The following is a 27,570-nucleotide window of genomic DNA, read 5'->3' as shown; positions in this document are numbered from 1 at the left end:
CTCCGAGGACAATTAGTCTCTCTTGTACGCCTTGTAGGACCGTCAACGTCCCGCAGGAACGTTTCAATACGCTTCAAGCACATACCTCGGTTTATGCGCGTTGTCAGATGGCTGTTGAATACTCCTCTCGACGAGTGTTTATGCAGTATCGCGAGTTACGAAACGTCGAAGAGGGATACAATCAAATTTCGCTTATTAACTCTTCTCAGCGATCCAGAAGTGCACGTTTCTCGAAACTTTTCCGACGTTTACGTGGATTAACAAATTCAATTGAGGGTTTATTATAGCTTTAGTAGCTTTAGTAGGAAACATGTTGAAAATAAATGTTGCGATATTAATAACCGACTTGGACAAGATTTTTATAGAAAGAAACTGACACCAGACCACCACGGTTGGCAGAAAATATAATCTAAAAATGACTGCAAGTATGACAAGTTCCGGATGTGTTCCAGAGGATCCTGAATATATTGATCGCAATATTTCTGCTTGGCGAGCAGAATATTTTTGCATCGGAAAATATTCGACATGTCTCCTATTTTTGTAGTCTCCTACCTTTAGGCTTAGGATGCTGACGACGATGCTTGAAGTCTGCCATCACGACGGAGAACCAGTCCAAAAGGCGATTAGCCATCGCGGGCTTGGACGACGACGGGCAATCGGTATTTCTGGACGGTGATTGCACATTGTACATCGCTTTCAACGGTGACTGGGTTTTGTCCATGACTTCGTTGCTCATCAAATGTTTGTCGTCATATCTGTTCGCGACAGCGAGATTCTGCGGACATATAAAAACACACGTGGATCGTAGATTGCGTGTACAGAGCGTAATTGAACGCGCAAATATATGTACAAACGTAAATAAATAAATATAAATGCAGCGTATAAACGCGGTCGGTATTTTTACGCGTCGATTGTTACACAATACGTCAAATAAGAAAATCAACTGAATGGAACAATCAATATTTTATTTCGCTCGGCCCGTATTGCGGAACATTTCGGAACATCATGTCGTTTCATCGCCATTTTCCGTCTCATAAATTTTCAATTAATAACATACAGTAACTCTGCGTATCATTACCGCAATTCCGATAATTAACCAAAATATGAATTTCGCCTTTTCGTGGTAGGCACGACAAATTGGATTATTATGCGGCTAAAATGTGATTAACATTTTCCATCTTTTATTCTTTAGTCAAATTAATTACATTCGAGCACATTGTTTAAAGAGGTATATACGATTTGTAATTATTAATATTTCGTTATATTTTTGCAAGCGCGTTTACAACACAACAGACTCTCGCATAGAAATATTCGAAAAAGCTTTTTAATGTTTCATGCTAATTTTATAAATATTTTGCATTAAAATATATAACTCACTCCCTTCAATCGCGCTAAAATGCTACTGCGAAATCGCGCCATTTGCTCATGAAAGTAATAATAATTCAGCAACTCTTACTAGGCTAAACAAAAATTGGTTTCTGCGAAATTATTATTTCAGAATTGTTCACGAAACTATGTATAATAATTTTTCTGACTCAGCTATCAATAACGTCGATCAACAGCATGAATTATGAATGGTTGATTGAAAATATTGTTTATTGATGAAATTATTCTCATGTTGCCGTAACTTCAGTAATAATACAAGCACAAATATGTATATACAACAACCCAAAAAGCTCCAAAATAACTATACAATAACAAGTAAACATTACATAGAAACGAGGTTGTTAAATTTTAATTTAACAATTTATTTCCTGTTCCCTCGTGAGTGACTAAACGGTCATCTACATTGACTTGTATACATTATCGGGCGGATATCTCTCTCTACTATTGCATACATGTCTGTTAAGTTAGCACCCCCACCACACAAAATCGAAATACTAAATATACAGGAATTAAGTGCTCTTTATGTGCTAATTATGTGCTCTATTCACGATTTTTGTGCTCAAGCGGTTTAGCGAGAAATCGCAATTAAAAATGGGGGTGCTGACTTAACGTAAGTTAGCACCCCCACTCATTGAAAATGCATACCAAACCAAAAACTTGGTACGCCAGAATTATGTGCTTTTTATGTGCTTTTAAGAACATTACACAAAATTATCCTATTTGAAATAGTTTAGGAGATGCATGTCAAAAAAGATCGATACATACATCACTGATACATTTTGATACATTTTGAGTGGTGTTAACGTTCGGGGCGGTTAGTCGATCGAGAGGGATAAGCACAAAAATTTCATGGTGCATATTCCGAAAGCACATAAATCGAGCAACATTTTGAGACCAGAAACGTTTCGCTATCTGTATTTTAACGGGCACTTTACTCTTGTAAGCATGGTGGTGCTAACGTTCGGGGCGGTTAGTCGATCGAGAGGGATAAGCACAAAAATTTCATGGTGCATATTCCGAAAGCACATAAATCGAGCAACATTTTGAGACCAGAAACGTTTCGCTATCTGTATTTTAACGGGCACTTTACTCTTGTAAGCATGGTGGTGCTAACGTTCGGGCGGTTAGTCGATCGAGAGGGATAAGCACAAAATCGCATGATGCATATTCCGAAAGCACATAAATCGAGCAACATTTTGAGACCAGAAACGTTTCGCTATCTGTATTTTAACGGGCACTTTACTCTTGTAAGCATGGTGGTGCTAACGTTCGGGGCGGTTAGTCGATCGAGAGGGATAAGCACAAAAATTTCATGGTGCATATTCCGAAAGCACATAAATCGAGCAACATTTTGAGACCAGAAACGTTTCGCTATCTGTATTTTAACGGGCACTTTACTCTTGTAAGCATGGTGGTGCTAACGTTCGGGGCGGTTAGTCGATCGAGAGGGATAAGCACAAAAATCTCATGGTGCATATTCCGAAAGCACATAAATCGAGCAACATTTTGAGACCAGAAACGTTTCGCTATCTGTATTTTAACGGGCACTTTACTCTTGTAAGCATGGTGGTGTTAACGTTCGGGGCGGTTAGTCGATCGAGAGGGATAAGCACAAAAATCTCATGGTGCATATTCCGAAAGCACATAAATCGAGCAACATTTTGAGACCAGAAACGTTTCGCTATCTGTATTTTAACGGGCACTTTACTCTTGTAAGCATGGTGGTGCTAATGTTCGGGACGGTTGGTCGATCGAGAGGGATGAGCACAAAAATCTCATGATGCATATTCCGAAAGCACATAAATCGAGCAACATTTTGAGTCCAGAATCATTTCGCTATCTCTATTTTAACGGGCACTTTACTCTTGTATCAGTGATGTATGTATCGATCTTTTTTGACATGCATCTCCTAAACTATTTCAAATAGGATAATTTTGTGTAATGTTCTTAAAAGCACATAAAAAGCACATAATTCTGGCGTACCAAGTTTTTGGTTTGGTATGCATTTTCAATGAGTGGGGGTGCTAACTTACGTTAACTCAGCACCCCCATTTTTAATTGCAATTTCTCGCTAAACCGCTTGAGCACAAAAATCGTGAATAGAGCACATAATTAGCACATAAAGAGCACTTAATTCCTGTATATTTAGTATTTCGATTTTGTGTGGTGGGGGTGCTAACTTAACAGATGTATTGCATATAGTATATTGCACATATAGTATTGCACTGCACACTCGAAAATTTGAGCCAATCTCATCAAATAAGTTGCAGACCTGATCTTCTCCTTGTAAGCTTAACAAGGGTTCAGCAATTTAGCCGGCAAAGTTTATCCATTTATCTATTTAGCTATCCATCATGCGCCGTAACTATCCAAGTAATTAAAACGAGATCCGGGCTCGCCGAATAAATTTTTAAGGAATTAGCGGCTGCATGCGGCGCTTGATTAGAGCTGTTCGTGGAATTTCTAGCGACGCGCGGGTAATAATTAATTACGTTAGCTGCAATCAGTTCGTTAATCAACGCTCTCCACTGTCATTCCCGTCCAGCCGCGCCTACTGGCCACGGGAACTGTTGAATGATCTCTCGATTGCCAATTCGTTTAATCATATCGCCGGCGTCTCACTCGCGCGCGTGCATTAAACCATCAATGGCTAGGTCCGATTAATTACGGCCAGACTGACGCTGACGTGTGACGTACTGACAAATAATTCACCGATGGATATTTCGCGCAAACCAGTAATTCATTGACTCGAAAAAAAGGTCAGCTTGAAACATCAAGAAAGTGCTGCAATATTTCTCTCGTCTCACGTCACGTACGTAATAAATAATCCCTCCGTACAGGTTTTATGTATTGACCTGCGCAGTATTCAAGCTGCAGTTTAACAAGATTCTTTCATCAACCTGCTAACGACTTTTTCTCAGCTGTTTCTCATGTATAAAACGTCGAGACGTCGATAGTTCTAGATCGCGAACAAGTAGAAACGAATTCTCGCGTGATGAGCATCGCGGATACGTAATCGCAAATAATGATATTCTTTACTTAATGTTGAACTTTGTTTTTATACACAGAGAGAGAGAGAGAGAGAGAGAGAGAATTTTAATTAACTTTAATTAACGAAACGTGTAACAGGTTGCAATAATACGATAACAATACCTAAGGAATTGCAAAGAAGTGCACTTTTGCCACTCCGCCACAAGTTTTCCGCAAATATTTCTCGAGATTGAAATATCTAAAGCAAGTGCTATTGAATCGAGATTGGAAGTTCTCTGGAATATTCCAAAATAGCTTCCGCATAAAGAACATGTTGGAAATTATTTGAGGCCCGAGTGGTTGCAACGAAAAGCATTACAGAGAAAGCTCTGAACGTTTGCATGATGGACGAAAGCAGAGAGAAGATCTCCACGAGGAAATGGTGTGTTACATCAAGACAGGACAGTGTAATTCTATCGAGATCGTTTTAATTACACGCCGGATGTGACGCAAGTTTCACGCCGAGTTGGCATAAAGGGCGCACACATATAATGCTAGACATAATTAATAATTAGGGAGCAGCTTGCGGAGAGCAACTCCGAGTTGAATTTCATTTTTATAGTAAAGTCCACCGCGCGTGGAATCTCTCGTTGCATTCGCTTTGTCGCTCGCGACACAAAGCGCAGTGTCATCTGCGCAACACTAATTTTCCTCTCCGAGAAGGAAAATGTCAGATACCGAGATATCTTCCGAAATATCTGAAAGTTTCGTATGCATATGTATGCGCATCTCGCGTTCGAGCAAATTCGACCCTTTTTCCCCACGCCATCATTCTTATCTACCCTCATCTATTTCTGATAGGACTGACGATCTTTTCTTGGCAGAAGTTTGCTGAAGCAGACTTTCCTTACAACTTTTGATATATTTAATTTGGTTAAGAAATTTATTATAGACAATTTTAATCGACATTTTATTCGACATGTTAAATTATACTGTGCCCAAAATTAGGTAAGCAGAAAATAACGATTTTCCAACTTAAGAAAATTTTAAATAGAATTTTTAAGTAGTTTATAAGTAAGAAGTTTTTAATCCTTTTTATTTTAGCAAGAATTAAGTAAATGGATATTACCTTCATATTGTAATCATATTATAAAATGAAATTGTTTCAAATAAGCTAGTTTCAGGTCGAGATAAAAGTGTCTGAAAATTGGAAGAATATAGAAAATAGATGCTATGACCTTATTCTCAATAGTTTTAAAAGGATTTTATTGAAATTTTAATTAAAGGTTTCATTATCGCAATATTTAATAATGAAATTTAAAAAAGTTTGAATGAAAGAATATAAAATTCAATTAAGTTTTTGTTGAGGTAAAATCGACCTCAAATTCACCAAAGAATTTATCCAAGGGCCGTGCGCGACTTTTGACACAGTCTGTATAATCTGAATATTCTTCTCGCTTTGCGCGAGTGTTAATTTCCTGAGGCACGCCGTTCAAGGAGGTAATATCTTACGCCAGCTTAAAACGATTCTAATGCATATCTCTCTCACATAGTGTGCAGCGACAGTATTTTTACCGATGACAGCCATCGCGCGAAAAAATGTGATATTATTTAATTTTCGAAATATTATTTTATCAAGTAAAACATTGCACATTTTCTGATAAACTATCCCTTATTTTTATTTTCGCCCCTTTTCTGACAGAGATATACATACAGATACATCATACAGTATTAGATGGAATAATTAAAATCACTCGTTTTTTTCGTATAATCGAAGATATAAATAATAAAAAATAAAATAATATAAAATAAATTAGATCTCTCTTTCTCTCTTGATTATGTTTCTAGAATCAACATGCAACGAGAAGCAAAATTACATGCAGCGCTGGCAAGATCATGTTTATCCCTGAAGCGCGTTCCCAGGATCAACATGCCCATCGAATCTCGAAACAGTTGTCCTCAGGGGCCGACGTAATCCCAGTCTATGTATGCATCCCTTATTAACCCGCGGGTCCGAAATAAAAATTGGATCGTGGCCTCGTTTCCTCACGCTGCATAAAAGCGAAGAAATCCAAATGCCGGGACTCTTTACTACGTCGACGAGCATCCCTCAAGCGCGCGACTCGCGTCTCATTGGTCGGTTATAAACCCCCATGGTGGCAGTTCTCTCTCTCGCTCTTGCATTTTCGAGCATCCCAGACGAAGCGTCTTTCCATCGATCGAGGGTGAGCGAGGGTGTTCCTCGTCAGACGAGGAACCGTATAATAACGTTAGCTTGCGCGAACGTCGCGCAAGACTCGCAATCCCCGAGAGAGAGAGAAAGACACGTTTCGGTATCGACAGTGATATACATACGTATATGCACATGCAAGATGGGATATATACCATATACTGTTACATATTTAATTCGATTCACGATCTAGCGGTAGCCGCGATCCGATAAATATTATATTACAAAGCTCGTCATGATAATTGTCGTCGTGCAGTATAAGGTCGTAGATACAATTATGGGGGAGGTGGTAACTGGCTGTGACAGAAACATTCAGACGTGGATTCCCCGCAGGCAGTTTCGCGAAAATTACGTTCTCGCATTTTCGCGTTACAGTAAGGTATTCTCTTAATGACACAGACATTTACGTGTTCCGTTTTAAACGCTCTCCGTTAATTAACCCGCCTGAAGTTCACAATTACCTAGTTTCTTCTTCATGCGAAACTTGAGCACACTTTACTTTTGTATGTTTTGTATATAATATTTCTATTGATTAGACTCGTTACAATTTACGATTCCTGCGGACCTTCCCACGTATATTAGATTAGAACAAAAAGAAAACATCAATTTAAATTTCAGAATTTAAATATACTAATGTATTTACAAACACTAATGGAACGAATATATTTACAACTCAATATTGAATTTCCAGAAAATTTCGCAAGCTGTTTAAAACAAACCTGTACAACTGTTCAAAGAGAGTCGTGCAGGAAGCCGTACTTGGATTCAATAATATGTAAACCTGCAAGTTACATTATGTGCATTACATAACACGAACCAAGGGAAGGTCGAGCAGCGCTATCGCTATCTTCGAACCTCTCGCATACATCGACGGCATGCTCGTAAGTTAATTTAACATGGCGCAACGAAGCTTTAACCCGATATTCACGGCTGAGCAAATGTTACAAAGCACAAGAGATGTAACTGATACCAAGCTTAGAGACAGCCTGAAACCTACCCAGCAACCTACAAAATTAATTCTCGCTAGGTCAGAAGTGTTGTATTGCTAACTAACGTTATATACGCAACGAGATCTTCGTCGCTTGAACCTGCGCGTTTTATCGTTCTACAGTTTTCGCACCATCAGGATGTAACGTGGGAAGATTGCGAGACCTTTTGCGACGGTGTCGATAACGGTATCAATCAGCGACAAATTCGATCTGCCCTGAAGACTCGATCCGACATGAATGAATGCGCGTTACGCGATGTAATCGACGTCAAAATGTCGAGAAATAAAGAGTATCGCTTATGAGATGATGGCGAACGAATCTTATTGTATATAATATTTATACTAATTTTACTGAAGATATATAAGAAACGCTGAAAGAAATGTCACTGCGCAAACATCTTCTTATACTTGTCTTCTGAAAAATTTGATGAATGAATGTAATATTCATTGCAAAATGAAAGGATCACACGAAAACTTGTGCGCCAAAGTTAACAAATTTACGTTTTAGTAAAGAGACGTGGATATTTCATTTTGAGAAGCGTACGGCATATCAGAATATAAAATCCAAGATAAATCAGTTTTAAAGAATGCAGTAACTGGCATTGGAAACAGTAACAGCGATATCGTGAATAATGAAGTTTGAAGCTTTCATAAATGATATATAATCTTGCTAACATATTCCATTGCGTTTCAGGTGCTATTACAACGGTGACATGTAATATTTGTATGGCATTTTTACGTATAGCAGATATCGACAGTTCGCGAAATATTTTATGCAGCCCCAATTCGGTGGCGAGTCTATTAACCCTTGACTGGATCGCCATTCGCAGTCGTCGCAGCTGCAGGTCGTTAATGGCCCTCCATCTTGCATGCAAACGTAAATGTCCATTGGAACAGCAAATCCGGATTATAAGCGCTATAATTAACGTATTCGGTAATACCTCCAGTTCCATTTCGTAATCTGGCGAAACTCCTGGCCGGAGATCGGGTTTACGATCAATTAGTTGGTTTGTGTAAAATTTCGATATCGACCAGCATTTTCTTATTGTACCTTTTAATGCAACCAAACTGGACAAGTTAGATGGATATTCGCGTAAATGTGTCGGTATGAAAATTAGAGAATAAAAGTTGAATGCCATAAAATCTCGTCATTTGGAAAATTAATTTGCGCAGGAATTTAACTTAAATAATGAGCACGCGATTAAGAACTAGATTGATATTTCATTAAATCCCGCATATAATGCTGATAATACTAGTATTCATGCAATAGATATTATATGAACCGCGTACTCGTTTAAAACGATTATTTCGCCCAAGCTGATAACATATTAAAGTATTATAACGCTATTCTGCTAAATCGCTGATAGACACTCGCGCGCCTAAAGCGGAATAATATTTTTATGAGCACGCCGGGAAAAGTCCTGACCAAATATTGAGACTCGCTTGGCTAGATAATTCGAGAGACCTTTCCTTTGTCGGCCGAGACGATGAATCCACCCTGATAAATTTTTCCACCGATAGTGCCTTTCTTTCAGAATGAAAGATATTTTATTTAGCGTGAGGGGTTCTTTATGTACTTTTATCATCGACGCTGATGGGCATGTGACGCGTGAATAGCATGAATAGCGTCACAACGTCGCAACGTCAAAGCGTTTTTACAGTGCACACGTAATGCACGACAACATATGTATATAGTAAAGCACACAAGATATTTGTGTAGAAAAAATTGTAAAGGATAAAAATTATATCGTCAAGTAATCGAAAAAATTCGATTATTATAAAATAAATAAGATATACATTGTGCATATATTGCAATACATTGTGTAAGATATCTGCACGACGACGGCAATTAATTTGGAGAAACCTAACGAAAGAGCGAGTTAATTCGCGATTTCCATTAGTCGACGACTATTGAAGCGGAGCAGATTTACGACCTTCCTTTTGGCGTTCCCTATTTTTCTTCCATTAGATGCGATCCGCCAGCAAATATTTTCGCTAGTATTTGCGCCGCGGCAGATGTTTCTCGTCTTCATGGGGATATATTTTTCATAAAGTGTATGTGGAGCTTGCATCTTCTGGCGAAAGATATAGGACGGAGAAGAAGGAGCTCTCCGAAAAATATCCTGCGTCATTAATACCGGAAACGAATAAACCTCCGGAGAATTGAAAGGCGAATTCATCGAACTCACGGTAAAAGTTGTTTGACTCGATCGGGAACGCGGATAAAATTAGATTTGAAACTGTATTATTCGTGACGAGGTGAATTCCACGGAAGTTCCCATTCTGAATAGCGGCCTGCGACGGCGTCTGCATTCACGCGCCCGAAAAATTTCGAAAATTGAGGGATTTCTTTGACAAATGAAACGACAAAGGGTGCAATTTGCGGAAGGTCACGCATAAATAACTCTTTTCAGAGCCACTACCAACGGTCGCGTAATTCACCGGAGAGAAGAATTTATTCGGAGCGGCAACCGGGAAGAAGGGTGGGAAAACGCTTGCTGCCCGTGGGCCATGTTTATTTGCAAACGAGAGTTTAAAATTGTGTTTCCCGTGGCGGAGTAAATGGCCGAGGTTAACGGCTACCCGAAATTTAATTCACGAGATCGCCATCCGGCGGATATACGCGTTCGATCCGTATATCGCCACGCATTTGCATCGGCGTGTAGCGATAATTGGGCAGGCCGTGCGGGGACGCGAGCCGAAATAAATTAGGCCGAACTTCCGGCTCGCTCCGACACGACTATAACATGGACTGTCATTAAACTAATGCACCAATCAATCGGTCCAATCATTCGATCTGATCGATTTCTCACGAACTTCCGGAAAATCTTCGATCATCACGTACGCGTGGCGCGATCCCATTTTCGTTTGTATTTGCGTTACGCAAATACAAATGATGCAAATGTGCGATGGGTATATATTATACCATGGAAAGGGATGCAGATTGTTTTAGGGGAAGTGTTATAGTATTTTTAATTTATCAGCGAGAGATATATCGCAAATTGAACGTCAAAAATATCCATCTAGACCTCCTATAACAAATCTCATGATAATTTCATGATGATTTCATGGAATAATCATAGTGATAAAATCTACTATGAATGAGAAGCTTCTTCTTATCAGCTGCAGTGACGGTACAGCACGTTCTGCAAACAGAGCACGGTTAAATTCGCGTTTAAGATACATCCTGTATTTATCGACGAACGGGATAGAAACGGTAATGCACGGGTAACAGGATGAAGGGTATAGCGCGAGCTGCAGGCGATGGAAGCTACAATATTGGACGTTGCTTTTTAGCACGGCCGGGTTGCGTTCATAAATTCCCTCGAGAGATCGTAAGATCGCGAAAATGAGGAGGGAGCGCGCAAAGAAGGTGAATAATACTCAACGTGACACGCACAAGTGTTTTACATCGAGCAAGAAAGCCATTCCCGTGCGGAAACAAGTTGCGCAGCTACCGTGTACGGTTTAAATAATTTTATATATCCGAACGCGGCGCCGAATAAAATGCAGCCGAGAGGGATGCCGAACATCGGAAAATTCTCCACGAACGTAGATCAGTCATATATCCGGCTCTCTTTCACGCTGTGCATTTATATCGCTATATGCAGGCACCAATAAAACGCATCCACTGAAAAATCGTGAATATAGCGAATCAATTTAGAAGCAACGATATTGCACCGTATCGCCGCGGCTCTGCGCTCTTTTGTGCAACGGCGAAACACACGAACGGGGTATATAAAGGGAAGATCGAAATTAAGTCTAGATAATGCAAGGGTTTTGCTCTTTATTGCACGCGGCACACAAAAGAAATTCAGCGCCTTGTGATATCAGCAGATTTTATGAAGAAAGCAGAAACAAACACCTTGTGCAAAAGATCTTCTCTCACGATCATAGACCATAAGACCATAAGACCCAACTTCGGTTCGAATCTTATTAACACCGCACTTGATATGACACAAATGGCTCAAGAAATTTAAATATTGTTTTCATGGTTTCGTTATTCAATGGTACAAAATATTGTAAGAGGTTCTATATAGCGCAATGTCTCCTCGCATTTCCAGGCAAAATATATTAGCCACCCTTTCGTGTAACTGTGCAGTTTTCGGTATACTTTTTCCTGTCGGAAATCGACGTCTCATTTTATTACGGACGAACGGGCGAACCGACGAAATTTTATTACGAATCTATAGCTTTGCGATTACCTTCCTGGCCGCGACCTTGCAATTTCGCGCGCCGAAAGTAGCGTTTTCCCGAGATGGAATCGATCGCCGGCGAACGAGCGAGCGTATCGCGGAGTCGCGACCTAGGAAAAGGGAGCGCCGTGTGATTTACACGAAGGGTGGGCTCTCGCCTCGTTTTAGTACCGTAAACGTGATATGTAGACTCTTTGTTCTTAACGCGAACAAGAATACAGTCAGTGCGACTGTATCCTCTCTCGTCTGCTGCTCTGAAGGGGAAACCAACGAAGAGGGAACTGGCCCGTTGGTTCCACCCCCTCTGAAATTCTTTGGCAAATAATCGTGTACTTATCTAGAAGTCGGCCGTAAATTTCAGCCGAGCGTAAATTTCAGCTGGCTGCAAATTTAATCAACACTTTGAGCACTTGAAATTTTTCGACTGTTTTATTTAACGTAGAGCATTTCATTCTTTTTGTAAATGTAATTTAGTATGGCAACATGTAGGATATATTCAATCTTACGTGAGGAACTTAAAAGACTTCTACTTTACTAGCTCTACTATGCTAGCTCCCGGCGAACTACTTCACAAATCTGTAAAGAGTTAAAAGTAACGAACCATGAAGCTATAAAGTACCAACTCATGTTTCCTCTGAATCGCGCGTCCGCCGTGATCCATTTTTATGAGATTCTACGGCGAGAAAAATGCCCCGGCTAGGATCGAAAATTGGAATGTTGTAGATAAATCACAATTCGCATCACGGATAATTTGCCTGTGCGATATTTCCTCTTCCGTATTCTTGCGAAAAGTGGAATCGCATTTTGCCTACAAATTTAATTTAAATTATTATCATTCTCTTTCAACAAATACCTACACGCGCATGCACTGTTTACATAATCATTACACCGTTGTATGAAATATTTCTCGCGTCTACCAAATTATTTTTCTTTGGCAGCGATTTTCTTGATTACACACCCGATAAATTGTGCATCCAAAAACGTGTAATCGCAGATACATGTACGGATACATACATGTTACACGATACTTTGCAACGTATACATATTTACGCAATAAAACATGTTGCATAACAGCGGTGAGAGGAAACATCCCCCATTCGGCAACTTTTAGTATGAAATAAAACGAGGATAAGGATTCCACGCGATATTTCCCGCGGAAATGCAGCGTAAACGGCAAAAGCACTCACCTTGCCGCGTTTCGTGTACTTGAGGTACTGGTAGTGATGATTGTCGTAATTGAAGTCGCGGGGCGTGAGAGTGATGTCGTGGTTCCGGCCCATCTTACCCATTATCTTCTTCCTCTGCATCTGCATCTTCTTTGAGTACGTTCGCAGATCGGCAACTGCAAAATTCACGTCTGATTAATGCACTCACTTTTCTCGGCACACACTGATTGCAAGTCGCGGCGAAATTACATTTCGCCCCCTCCCCCGAACCGCGGTGCGACTCGCCGTCGAAAATAACTTGGTTCGTTAGCCCGAATCAACTCGAGCATGACTGCCGACAAATTGCACGTCAGAAATCGAAAAGCCGACTGCACTTTTCAACGGTGCGAGGCACTTCCCACAGCCACGTCCTCGCGGCGGGGGTGATTTTTCCGCGAGGCGAGCGGAAGTTCTCGGTTTGTCGTCGAATACGACGTGAACGACGCGGGAAGAGACTCCCCTTCCGAGGAGCATGTCACCGATTTTCCTGCCGGAAAAACCGGAGAGATTCTCGCGCCGCGCACGTCGCGCTGCTCTCGTCTATTTAAAGAAAGGCTCGAATTAAAAACGGAATCGAAGAGACGTCCTGGAGCGTCATTGTGTCATCTAATACCGTTTTTATTGGAAATTTTCATTTGTTCGTTGCGAGCGAGATGGTTGTTGAAATTACAAGCCGACGAAATTCGACGGATTTAATTGTGACCGAAAAGCTTTACGATCGATCGCTGCATAAACACGCGTTTTATCTTGCACCCTAGCACGTCGTTTTTCATCAAATTTCTGGGGATTCCGGGAATTCGACCGTAAACGCGATGGTTCTAATGGCACACCTCGATAATTGCATTGATATTCAGCACGTATGCCGTGGATTGTGAATGCAATAATATTTTATTATCTCGCATCAAGATTTAAAACGCGAAGAGCCTCCGCAGGCGCGCGGCGTTACGAAATGGCTGATAAAAATTCAACCAACTTTGGTATCAATCAAATTTACGTATCGATGGCTACTCATTAACCGTGTCCAGACAAGCTACCCGAAATTAGCGTACTCGCATCCGTTCACGATCGACGAGCGTTATGATTTCTCGACAAAATGTTCCCGAGCGTTCGCGGCGATACTGCTCCATAAAATTCAATTACCGCTTATACACCATCGAGCCGGCAGTTTTAACTGATCGAAACCCGCTCGTTGATACTAATGAATAACTGATTGAGCGTTAAGTGAAATTTGTTCCAGGTATTTTCCCCTCCAGTCGTATATTAGTGCAACATTCGAGTAAGCCGAAAATTGCTGCGTCTGCTGTAGCTTTGAATCTCTTCTGCAAACTGAACGTTCCACCAAATTTCCAAGCGGGAGAGATAGTTAAAGAGGAGGAGGGCAAAGAGGGTAACTTCTATACGATACGTGGCCCTTCTATATTATACTAAAAACACACACACACACAAATTTATACAAGATAGGCCAGTATTAAATCTTCTAGAGATATATATGTATGCCGTTATCGATTCCTGTCCTTCCTGTGCCGATATGCAAACCGTGATAGAGATAAGCTCGTATGCGCTAAAGGTAAACAGCAAATCGCCGATTTGCAAATTCAATCAAATTCGATATTGCTTATTCTTCCGATTCGACGATGATTCGCCATTCGGTTTGCCGAACGTTTGCCAAAGTACATCGCGTTGTATGCCCAACAACATAACGGCATTATTGTTCTAACCAGCAATTATGAATATTCATGGAAGGCCTGCGTGTCGTCGGGGCGGAGAGCGTGATGCAAACGCGGCCCCAAAACCATTGTGAAACTCACAATACACACGTATGTCCCGTCATGAATATGCTTACGGATTGATCTCGTGCTTTAAGAATCACAGATTCGTTTTACAATTCTGGTCGCCGGCAACGAGATGTGCTTTTATGCCCATCACGACCGCCAACTCAGCTGGATTTCCCGCACATCGTAAAAATCGTCACAGTAATAAAATCCCGGTAATTTCACCGATATGTAATTCACTTTCATGATTTCTAGATTTTATTCGGTCGTTTTAATCCGCTACATGCGCGAACCGAATGCGAGCGAATGTGGCGGAATGTTCATTTCTTTTTGGTAAAACAGAGCGTGCCAATGTGATGATTCCGCAGAAATTCTAAATATGATAATATTGCTGTTACTGTTTAACATGTAACAGCGGCTTCTCAATCTGTTGCGAGAATATTAGCTAGATTTTACCAAATTTTAGTACGTATTTGATTGATTAAGATAGAAATTAAAATTTTCGGATAATATATATATCTTTATACATCCGTCTTTTTATATTTTGCATACTGACAATTGTAAAGTCAATACATTTCAAATCTACCCTTTATTATGTATTTTGTGCATTTTACAAAAAGCGACTTTTTTCATGACTTATTTAATCTATTTTTACTCCAACGACATCAAACATAGTTCGTAAAAAAAGATAATTAAAACATGCAATGGATTTTTTTAGCCAGAGGATATTAATTCCACGAAAAAGGCTTTTCATAAACCAAAAAACATGCAAAAAATGTAAAAATGTATCGGATATCCAGTGATTAACCGATTCGAAAAATATCCTTTATCAGAATGTCGCTCAGAACTTGAAAACAGTATCAGAGATTTGAAACATATATAAGCGCTTCGCTGCAATCATTATGATACACTATTACACCGAGAAACGAATGTATCAAAGAAGCCTTTTAAATAAATGATATCTCAAGTTAATAAAGAGGAATTAAATTACAAGTACGTTTCCAGCCAAAGAACAATCGCATCAATCTCGCATAACTCGCTGAAACTGTTCGCGAAACTCATCTCGCAGACTCCAAAGCCCTCCTCTGAACGGCATTTGGGATTAAATGAATTTCTCAATTTAAGCTCGACGTGCGCGAAGACAATCATGTGGCATATCTCTCACCTTTGCACGGACAAAAACCTTTGCAGGTGATGTGGACGGAAGTGTGGTGAATGCAGTTGTGGTACTCGAGACGACACGGCGAGCTGTACGTGCGATTGTCGTTTCCGCAGAGGAACGTAGGCTTCACCACAGGACATTCCTGGCACCTGTAACACAGGAAAAACGGACGGACGGTTTAAACGGCTGGCTGTCGACACGCGCGAGTTCCTGAAGGGACCAGTTCAGCTAGGTGAAACAAAGGATGTGCTCTGTGTCGGGAATATCGAAATTCGATGCTCTCGGCGTGCGCCGCGGCGCTTGTGAATTTTGTTAAACGACATGTCACTGGATATCGAGGACGACGAGAACGATGACGTAGCTCTCTCGTATCTCAATATAAAGCTCATAAAATCTCTCGTGAAAATTTATGAACCCCCGTGGGAGACGGCGTGCGATGCAAACGCTTCGTGGAAAGAGAAAGGGTGAAAGGAGGCAGGAAGTGGTGTACAATCGGGCGGTTTTCCGGCTGAGCTTTGTAGAACTCGCCACGACACGTCGTTAAAAATGTCGATTGTCTCTTGCGAATGGGAGAGATTGGAGAACGAGGATGTCTCGGAGGATAACGGAATTCAGTTAGACCGCGATTAACGGACGATGAAAGTCTGAGGAGGCATTATCGCGCGGTCCATCCGGAGGACGGAGATCAAAGACGTCGTCTTCGCGCGGACGAGTGCTAAAGAACGGCATGGTGCGCTCGGGAGGCTGGAAAAGTCTCGTGCTCCTCCACTGCGCCGGAACGGCGCGAGACTGAATAATGAAAAGCCAAGGATGTGCCGGGGAGTCAATTACAGATATGGCTGCGTTTAATCTCCAGAATTGCTTGCCTCGGGTCTAAGCGCGCCATTGTACGTATTATTCTCGGTGTGCTCTCTCTCTCTCGCATCAAGCGGCGTTTCACGGCCGCGTGCACCTTCGTCTTGCCTTTTGTTATCCCTTTTGTTACCCTCACTAATTCCGATACCGAGGGTGTCTCCTGACCCATCACGAAATCTCGCCATTGGTGTGGTAAATCTTGCCGAATTTCAGGAAGCGGGATAGTTTATTTGGAAAACCTTGAAAGTGAAAAGGTTCGTCTGCGGCGATCTTGTTCTCGGGGAACTAACGGGGAATTATTTAATCAATTTGGAATTTTAAGGGAGCGCGTGCTTGCACTCGAGTCTGCGGCAAGTCTGAAAGAAATAAGGAAAAGAAGCTTTCTCGTGGAAGCTCGGATTTACACTCGAAACGAATCGATTCGTCAACTGCCAGTCCGCTTCGAATAAAAACCCAAGGAAAGCTGCGAATAAAGCTCGTGTACTCGATAAGGATTTTTCGAACGAAGCAGGAGCCTGTAAGTCGAGATGCGTAGTACGGCCGGCGCGGATAAACCGGAAAGCCGCAGGGACAACCGAGGTACGAGCTAACGCAGACGGCGGGGTCCTCTTCACCTTGTGATAAAGGAGTTAAAGCAGCTTAATTACTACGTTACTCGGTTTAAACTAATTACGCATTTGCGCGGAACCGCAAATTCTCGAAGCACAACGTAGCGACGCCATTGCGGTCGAATCCGCCTTGCATCGCGGGGTAGAATCTCAGATGAAGAAAGGCTTCTGTGTCATGAATCGCGTTATATGTGGACGTTCTATAATCGTCCTATAATTCACCGGACAATTTTCGACGTGATGTTGCGTGGCCGCAGTAATCGTCGGCTGGCCGAGTTCCACGAAAGCGGAAATTCGACTCGTATCAAATTAATTGTGAGGTTTATGCGTGTTTGGTCGTGTTGGAACGCATAATTATTGGGACGATCTGCGTTTGAATCTCGCACTTTGCAAACGTATCGTGACGCAATAATTTCCACGCCGTGTACTCGATAAAATGGCAAGGAGATCGAGAAAAATAAGCTGGTGGAAAACAGATAATTCGAAAATGATGGATGTTAATGAATACAATGTTTGGTATATATGGTATGTACACAGTATATAACAGTATGCTGTTACATTTGGTATACGTACATATACCAAAAAATCTATATTCGGATTAAATGCAGCATGTTTTGCCGAGTGCAACAACGATGCCTCTCAAACGACGTGCGAACATAACTCTCATGCAAGCACACGTCCGAATAAATCTTGGAGCAGATAACGCGCCGAGATTTATTCAACTATTTTTCCCCCGTGTATATGTTCTCTAATCACGCCTGGTACCTGCATTGATTGATAGACCGCTATTTACTGATCGCTGAATGGCAGATCGTTTCCCCGAGAGAAGTTCGTTTTCGATCAGACTTCGATTGCACTTGATTCAGCAGGATGTCGATGGCTCTTTCTCTCTCTCACGGCGAGATATTCAGCGGGGAAACAAATCGCTGTAACTAGAGGAAGTGGGAAGACTGGGTAGGTAGTAATGCACATGCCAATCCACCTTTAATCCACCCCATCTGTATCGGGAGGCCAGCCGGCTACAGAGAGCCTGTGAGAAGCTTGAAACTTTCGTCAGGTGGCACTTGAACTTTATCGTGTCTACCTTGGACGTCCAGGATAAACCATTACTCTCTCTCTCTCTCTCTCTCTTGGGCGACGATACTTCCACCAAACCTAAATCCGGCCGTTGAAACAAGATCGTAGGGCTCTGCAACGCGAGACATAAAAAAAGAAGCTTTGTTTTAAAAAGAGAAGCTGAGACGATGAAAATCCACGGGAAGCTTGACAAACTGGATGCTGGAAATTAAAATCGTTCCTCATCCTCATGACGAGTCACAGCAAGCTTTATGATGCGCATATAGCGTGTAATCAGAAATTAATTAAAAATTAATAATCACAAGGCAGTATTTAATTAATCGCTCCAGGAACTTTCGATATATAATGCACCGTCAATAGAATGAAAACGAACCGCGCTTTGTTCCAAAGTACAGCGAGATATAATTGCCGATCAAATAATATAATCACTGATTGTACGAAAATTGCGTCGCACAACAGCGAATTAACAATAATAATCAGATGGAATTTTTGCGTTCCGATTATTACGATTACAAGAGACTACGGATTACATTTAACAATATTACAATAAATTATATCTGCGGCACAGAATTAACTTTTTTCCCTTTATAAGTACATCCCTCATAAAATCACAGAGGCACATCTCTATTATTCAATCAGAAAATGGAGGCTGAAAATTTATGTAGCATTTTTGTACAGTAGTCTATTGCGATTCTTCCGATAGATTGGCGGCTTGAAAATCCTGGAAGCATAAATAAAGCACGGATGGTATTCATGGGAAATAGCATACACATCCTGCACTCGCTGTTATCACTGTATCGTCGTCGTTCGTGATTTTTCTTCGTTTTCCATAGCCCGATCATGTCGATGGTATTGCACCGTGTACCAGGAAAACAAGCCTGGATAGCGCAATGATGCGTAAGCAACGCAAAGAGAGAGAAACAGCCGGCGACGCGCGTTATACGCGTTGAACGAAGCCGGTTTCTTCGATCTCGGTTCCGCTCGCGCGTTTGCGCTGCGCTCCGTTCAGCTTATATACGCCCTCGAACTTTTGATTTACGTGGCCTCGATGGAATTCCATGAATGCGAAATGTAATCCCCTACATACTACACCCCCTCCGGCTCTTCTCTCGGCCGGTTACCTCCGGCCGTATCACCACCCCTCATCCAATGTGAAACTTTGCGTTTCAATCGCGCCCTCGAAGTAACAAACGGCGGCAGCTGCCTACGGGAAATATATTTTCGGCGAAAGAAGTAGCGATTTATTTAGGGATAGAAATCGGCCGGACGCGAGCAAGTGAATACGAGAAAATCGGGATCTACGGAAGTCCTTCGCGATCTCGCGAAAAATCAGTGAGAATTGCTACAAGAAGAGAGAACGGAAGAATCGTTTCTTACGCGGCAGACGCCAGCAAGTCCCTCGAGAGCGTTAATGACCGTTTTGCAAAAGTGTGCATCAAATTTTCGAGAATTATCGCTGAAGGAGCGATCAAGAGAAAACACTCTAAACTAAACTGTGAAGATACGCGATTTAAGAGAATTAAAAGTTTCCGAGAAAGAAATCGCATCTCGGCTCAAGTTTTCTCTCCAAGGGAATATCGACCGTAAATTGGTAAATGAGTCTATAATCGAGAGAAAACACGTTAAACTTCCGGGAAGCCCTGTATATCGACTTTAAAGCCAGGACTGGCTCTTTGACGAAGACAAAGTGTCGGCGCGCAGCGCAACGCGGGTAAGCTGACTCGCAAAAAGAATCCCGGTACGGTACTCGGGCTGTCTTTGTCAGCGCGCGATTTTTCTCGGCGATCGACAGGAGGAGTCTATGCTATTAACGACCCGCCGAACGTCGCATGTCGGAGATTGAAGCTCGTAATGAACGAGCGGACGTCGTCGCGACAGCGACGACGAGGACGGCGACGAGGACGGCGATGAGGACGACGATGAGGACGGCGGTGCTCATGGGATCCATCGGGCATTTCCGTTTTAATTGCGAGACCGAACCAGGTACTGTTTGCTTATAATTAACGATACGCCGGAGCACTTTGCGAATTAAAACTTTTACCGACAACTCCCTTCTCGCCGTCTCTTTTCGCTTCTGTTTCGTCGTCCCATCCACTTTTCTGGATTTCTATCTACTCTACCTTTGTTTTTATCGTTTTATATGCTGTACTTTTCTGCCCTTCCTCTTATCTTCCACGCTCATCAGCCGCGTAATCAGTTCCCGATACCATACGCGAATCCGCTTTCGTTTCGAGAGCGCGCGTGCAGCGAAATCTATTTTTCAATTACCTATTGGGGATTCTTCTGCGATCGGGCTCGAGAGAGAGGCGAGCGGTGGCAATGAAATTTCTGCAGAATTAATCAATTCCTATGCGGGAAATAATATGAGATTCTCTTTGTTTTGTGCTGAACCGCGAGCTTCATCATCGATCATCGATAAGCGTACAACGATCCTCGTGAATGCAAATATTTATTCAACTATTTTATTCGCCGATCTCGATATCGCGCTTCATAACGCGGATTCCATTAATTCTTTCTTATCCCATCGCGCGCGTGGCAAAAGTTAGCCGATTATTCAATCTAGTCTTTAATTCAGGCAAGAAAAAATACTTTCTTTCTTCGTATTTCTTCGCGGCAATCAAAAAATGCAAAATAAATTTATTATTTACTGCATAACTCGAGAAAATTTACCAAGTTTACGACACACGATTTAGATATGTCGTCAGTATACATCAAACGATCCTGAAGGTTCCCAGAAGTGCATTCGCGCGAAAGTGCATGAAACTCATAAACGACCGTCTCTATAAGTCGATCGGCATTTCGATGGAGGAGAACTTGGACGCCATAAGTCGTCCTACGTTCATGTACGCGCTTCTCGCAAATACGGGAATTCCAATTCGGAAGCGGAGCTGTCGAGACGAAGTTTGAATAATTCGGGTTAGCAAGTAGTTGTAGATCGAAACCGCTCGAGGACGTCTTTGGTGCAACGTAGACTCATTCTCTCGACAATAAAAAAATCTATGAGCAAGGAAGTTCGGTTACAACTACAAAATGACGGTACACACATATACAAGAATAAGCGCGAACACGCACACACAAGAGAACACGAACTTAGCGAGACGGGAATCGTCAAAGTATATCGACTGCGCGACCACCGTCCAAATCCTGAATTAAACATGAGGAAGTAGCAGTCACTCGACGCTAACGGAACGAGACACTCGGCGAGATGTCCGCTGCAAATGGGACGCGTTTCTACTTTCGTCGTATAAAATTCCGTTCCTGACTGCTGCGGCTGCAAACACGACCCCAACGTTCACCGGAACGACTATCGATGACGGCTTATGCAGACGCGAGAATCGACGGTAACTGCCGACGACCACGACAGTCCCGCAGACGTTTTCGGGAAAGCGGAAGAACCTAGTGCTCCATACAACGTTCGTCTATCGAAAGGAGAGACGGTAATTCCTAGGGCGGCTCGATGACGCGAGATTAAATTATCCTGTCGAGAACTCATTCTGACGGGCGCAAAAGCGTGGATGCGATCGACACGAATAATTTGTTCGTTAACAAACGACCGGCTCGCGGAGAGACCGCCTTCCCGCGTCGCTAATTACGACAAAGACGAACGCGCGACGAGTGCTAGAAAGCTCGTTGCAAAATAGAACAAGTGGCTGCTGCCTTTGAACGCGCGCCTGCAAATTGCAGTCGTCAAGTCGCGCGTTTCTTACCGGAGGAAAGAAGACTCCCATCGGCGCACAATCCGATCCCCGACCGGATCCGCAGTCGAGGATATTGTACGAGTTGTACCGGAAGCCCTCGATTTTAATGACTCTCCAACCAATTTCGCGTCGATTTTTTCCCGGACACCGGCGGCCTCCGAGTCAGAATTGATTGAGAACTAGGAGCTTCTCGCGCGAGGACCGAGATGCAATTAAATGTATTGTTCGCCACAAAGCCTCATCCTGTTTCCTCTGATTCGAGCGAGATTTACTTTTCTGAGAATTTCATTTCAAGATTTAATTATGTAGAGAGTTAAAGTTGGTCATTGAAGAAATTGTACGAAACAGTCTTTCCGGTATTTTATCTTTCGGAAAGGATTGACACCAGATTCTATAATTCTGCATTAAAAGCGAAATAAATCGCGATTTTGGATAAACACCGAAAGTAGAATCAGACTACACAACCATACAAATTTGCAACGAAATTGCAAATGCACAAAGCACGAAGACACTAAAGAGTTGGCGACTCGTCAATAGCGTTTTCGCGCAATTTCTCACAAAGTTACTCCCAAAGTTGATGGCGAAGTTACCGGCAGAATTCGCGACTTTGCCTTTCCGCAAGAAATAAATTTTTGATTCTCTAAACACGGCAAATGCGTTGCAGCATCATAAATGTACGGTAAATACACGCGAGCAAACTAAATGGAGCGGAGACGCACAAGAATTACCGGAAACTCTTTAAAATGCCAGCCCGCGGCGAATATAATATTACTAAGACTGCGTTTCCGTAATAGTATGTAAATATTATGCGAAGACATAATTTCGGGAAACATTAATGTTGATACTATTTCGCGAACTACTCGCCATGACCTGAAATGCAAAGCGAGGGCGCCTTCCGGCGCGGTAAAGTAATTTTAGATAATGGGAATCACAAAATTGTACAGTTTGTAATAAGGTCGAGAGTGCCGATGCATTATATCAAGTGCAAGAATGTAAGACTGCGCCCTGGCCGAATTTTCGGCGAAATATGATAACATTCTCAAGTATTTGAAATCAGTATCTGTTTTCTCGGATAAAAGTTTCGATAAAAGTTCCAGCGCGTGCAAAAGCCCCGTTTCGTGTAAAATACACCGACCGCGTATTAAAAAAGTATTACGGCGAAAAAGTTTCTTTATCGAGAAAAAAGCTATTTCCCTACAGCAAAACGCTTTTCCCTGTAACATTTTTATCTGTCTCTAATGCGCTTCTAAAGATGCAACCGGGTCACTCTGTAAAACATTATATTTATTATGGATATAAAATGTATTACACAATATTTTATGCATGCTCTCGCAGGACTCTTTGATCCTAAAATTTAATACATCGCGTTGTTCCATGCTATTTTATGCAATTATATTATACTACGTTATATCATCCTCTGTATTATGGCAGTTACACCGTAGCCAGAAGAAGAATACTGAAAAAGAAGCTGCTGTAACAGAAAATGTAAATGTAATGTAAAAGAAAGGCTGCTCACGCGCTAGACAAGCGAGGAAATATAGAGTCAGGATTGTACGAACGTGACGGTAATTTTGCGAAATTGTGTAGTATCTCGTTTCGTGTGTCGGACGTAATTTTTTATCATGCGCAACGAACTTCCGAGGACCACGACCGAGCCTAAAAGGGGCAAAGGGATTGAGACATTCCTCTGCTTGCTCGTGCAAATTTAAATAGAAAGAACCTTCCGCTGTCAGCCTATGACTCTCTTTTTTTCTCTCTCTTCCTCTCCTATTTTTTTAGCATTCTTGCCTTCGAAAAGAGTATCAGACGTCTGCAGTTTTTACACGTGCCGTTAACTTTTATTTGATGTCTGACGTGCCAAAAGAGAAATATAGGCACGACGTTATCGAAGAGGCATTGATGCTGAAAACGATATTTTTCACGGCGTTATGAAACATTATGGACATCAGCATTAGCCTTTTATCGCCTGATAAAATCGAACGTGCTCAATATGTTATAATACTTTTTTTAGTATATTTGTAATATTATTAATCTCTAATGTTTTCCATTGTTGGTACTGACACAATTTAGATACATGCACGTACTGACAGTCACGTGCCAGTTTTTTTTTTTTTTTTCAAGACAAGAAAAGTTGTACCGCCGTATCATGTGCTTCTTACGAAATATTCGCGAAAACGTTTCTCTAGAAACACATTTTATCTAACATTTCCTAAATGAATAGAACTAAACTAGCAAGCCAGACGGTGGTTTATAGATCACATTGAGATTTGTAAGAAAGATTCTGAGATCATAAAAAATAGATAGTAATAATTATCATAGCTAACGTGATTGATAAATTGCTGATTTAAATTGGTTTCGCCTATGAGAAAATGATCGACAATTAATTCTTTCACGATAGACGAGATAGACGAAATAGGCTACATACAATGTATTGTTATGCATTACTGCGTGTTATCTTCAAAACAGATTTGCGCTCGTAATTCCCGCGATAATGTTGAACCAAGTTCGCTTTAATAACGGACGCCTGAAAGTGCAAGACACGCGTCTCTGAAAGTGCGATGACGGCGAACAGTGTTTTCAATTTCGCGCTCGAGAGACTTTATTCTCGAGGGAGAGGTGTTCGATCTCGCGCTTCTCCAAAGCGAAGTCTGCGAGGTCCATTTGACGCATCGTTTGATAAAGGGATAAAAAGAATATTTTCCGTTTCCATAAGATTCGTCCCCACCATTGCAGTTAATTGCTCACCTATCTGAGAATAGAGAATAGCGTCATTGGTAGACGCAAACTTATTAATATTAGCGTGAAATCGAGCAGTAAAAATAAGATGTGAGCTTTATGCGGACAGCTCGACAGATTCCATCGTTACCGGACGAGAGTAATGCACATATATGTTGTATGATTGTTGATTTAATCGTTCATCCAAAATCGAAATAAATGCACGAAGATTAAAATTTCCGCAAAACTTTCATAAAACGCAAAGGCAAGGCAGATTATTGAAACCGATTCGCGCAAATCCACACGGCAGATCGAATTCCGAGCGAAAATTTGTTCGATACGGTAATCCGTTCCGTATTACAATTCTATCGGAACGCAGGCTCGAGAGAATTTTCTCTTGCCTCTTATCGTTGATACGCATCGACAAAAAAATTACATTGCGAAATGAAATTTTCAATTGCGCTCTCGGAGAATTTCCTTCCCTCGGGAAGCCGCGTTTAAAAGTTCGTGGCTCGTGCACGAGCTGATAATACTCGTTTGACGTGGCTCGCGAAAAATAAACACGAGCCGTAGCGCGTTTTCCGTGGGCGCAACGCTACCTTCGGAACTAATTTTTCCTGAAACTTTGTCGGTTGTATTAAACAGAAGCTCGCGCGCGAGCGCCGCAATGTGGCTTTTCCAAATGAAGTTTCCAGAACTATTCAGGGAACCGTCTACAGTCCGCATAAAGATCACGTCTTATTCTTACTGCTCGACTTCACGCTAATATTAATAAGCTTGCATCTACCGAGAGGCACGGAATACCATCAACGAAAATAAGATTCTTCGTCTAGAATTCTAAAGTACAAAATTCTACGCGGATGAAAGTGCCTGCTTCGGAAACTTTACATTTTAATCAGAGTTTAAAGCGAATCCGTGCAGTGGATTAAACGGATAATGGAGTCTGTTGTCACTTACTTTGACTCATCCTGGTCCTCATCGTCGTCCTCGGAATCAAAGAAGGCGTCGTCGTCGTCGGAATCGACCGAGGTTTCGGTTCTCATCCGTCGCTGTTGAATCACACGAGACTTTGGAATCACTATATCCCTGAAACACATTCATGCAATTCACGATAAATTCACTCTGTCGTGCATTTAATTGTGTTATCATAAGAAATCTGTCACGATGAGATTCAACGGATGAGGGGCAATTGGACATTGCATTATATCGTTCTGATTTGCGAGAATGAGATATAGAAATCGATAATTAAATAGATAAACCTCGCACAGAGAAGTTGTACCAACAGAGTATGAATTTTTCATCTTAATTAAGATTTAATTGTCGTTCTCGGAGAAAACAAGTATATGTCAAGCTGCAAAATACGATAGATATAGTATTTGCGTTTGTCGAATGCAAGAACTTTTATAGCTATGTCGTGGATAATTAATAATGTTCTTGCTGGTTTCTCTCTTGTTCAACGTCGACGTGGTGGTTTCCCAACAATTAATGAACAGTGCCACGGTTTTTCTTGCATGACATAAAACGCAAGCTCGACGTTTCAACTTCGAATTCTAATTGTTCTATCTCGGCGCGTGGAAACTTCGAGCAATTCAACGCGCGCGATTTGCATAGAACCTACTTTATTCGATGAATTAATACTCGTTATGAAGTTTCGTGTCCTACAACCCCGCCCGAGGCACTAGAGGCACTACACCCTAGGAATTACAAGCGCGAAGTGCGAATTAGCTTTATGCCAGAGAAAAATTAAACGACCATTACTCTCGAACTACGTTACCGAACTAACTAAACTCCCGGTATTTAACTGGCGCGCGTTCTAAATCCCGAGTTTCTCGTTTTACCGTTATTATTTTATCTGCCAGCGGCTACGAGAGCGATGTAATCGTATTTACGATAGCAAGTCTGTTATGTAATTCTTCGCGATTATTTTAACGTGACGATCGCCACAATCTTTCGCACTGAAAAAATCTCGATGCTTATGTATCGGAGGCAAATTAACGCAGTATGAAATTTCAGGTCTCCCGAAATAAAATTGTAAAACGGTATTTTGTACACAAACTAGAAAATTGCTCTTTATGATAAATATAATTATAGAAATCATTTAATATCTATTAACATTTTCAAGCTGCATTTACATACGCGTATTAATTACGAGATTATTACAGCGCATTGAGAGATTACTTAATTAAATTTGTACGAGCCACTGGCAATTCGTTGAGGCGCGAAGAGCGTCACATCGTGATTCGATCGAACGCAAAATCGATGCCCGAAAGTGAAACGCCGATAATCAGCGGGCGCGGCCGGCAGAATTAATCTACGATGGGGTGGCATCGATTTACTGGGGTGAACCATCGGGCTGCTTAGCCGTTAATGACGCATTAAGGTCGCATTTAATCCTGTACGGGTGCTCCAAGATGAATACCGCCGATCGAGATATTCGGACGCGGGATACGCGCGCATACATCGCCGTCGAAATGCGCAATTACGGTTTAATTGGCAATAAGCACCGCGGGAAATCAATGATCGCCGAGACGGTTTAATGCCGTTTTGTGGCGATACGATATCGTCATTAATATCGACGCTGCTTAAATGCCAACGTCGGTGGTAGCTTACAACGGCCGAGGAATCTCGGTTATTCGCCCAGCGGAAATTGCCGCGTTACAGGATCGATAATACGGGCGACCACTTTGGAAGATTGCAAGTTCGGACGC

The 27,570-nt window shown here is 41.8% G+C and overlaps 1 protein-coding gene across 1 annotated transcript in view; it reads right to left on the bottom strand.

Moving 5' to 3' along the window:
- Nucleotides 1-27,570, bottom strand: part of LOC105286480 (proteoglycan Cow) — a 95,179-nt gene that overhangs the window by 4,885 nt on the left and 62,724 nt on the right. The window contains exons 4-7 of the mRNA XM_011351458.3: nt 25,820-25,948; nt 15,913-16,058; nt 12,958-13,112; nt 553-775 (exon numbers count right to left, since the gene is read on the bottom strand). Coding sequence (XP_011349760.1) covers nt 553-775; nt 12,958-13,112; nt 15,913-16,058; nt 25,820-25,948 — 653 coding nt within the window. The remainder of the gene's footprint in view (nt 1-552; nt 776-12,957; nt 13,113-15,912; nt 16,059-25,819; nt 25,949-27,570) is intronic.

This window comes from Ooceraea biroi, chromosome 5 (genome assembly GCF_003672135.1).
Source record: "Ooceraea biroi isolate clonal line C1 chromosome 5, Obir_v5.4, whole genome shotgun sequence".
Taxonomy (NCBI): domain Eukaryota; kingdom Metazoa; phylum Arthropoda; class Insecta; order Hymenoptera; family Formicidae; genus Ooceraea; species Ooceraea biroi.
This window is presented reverse-complemented; position numbering and strand designations above follow the sequence as displayed.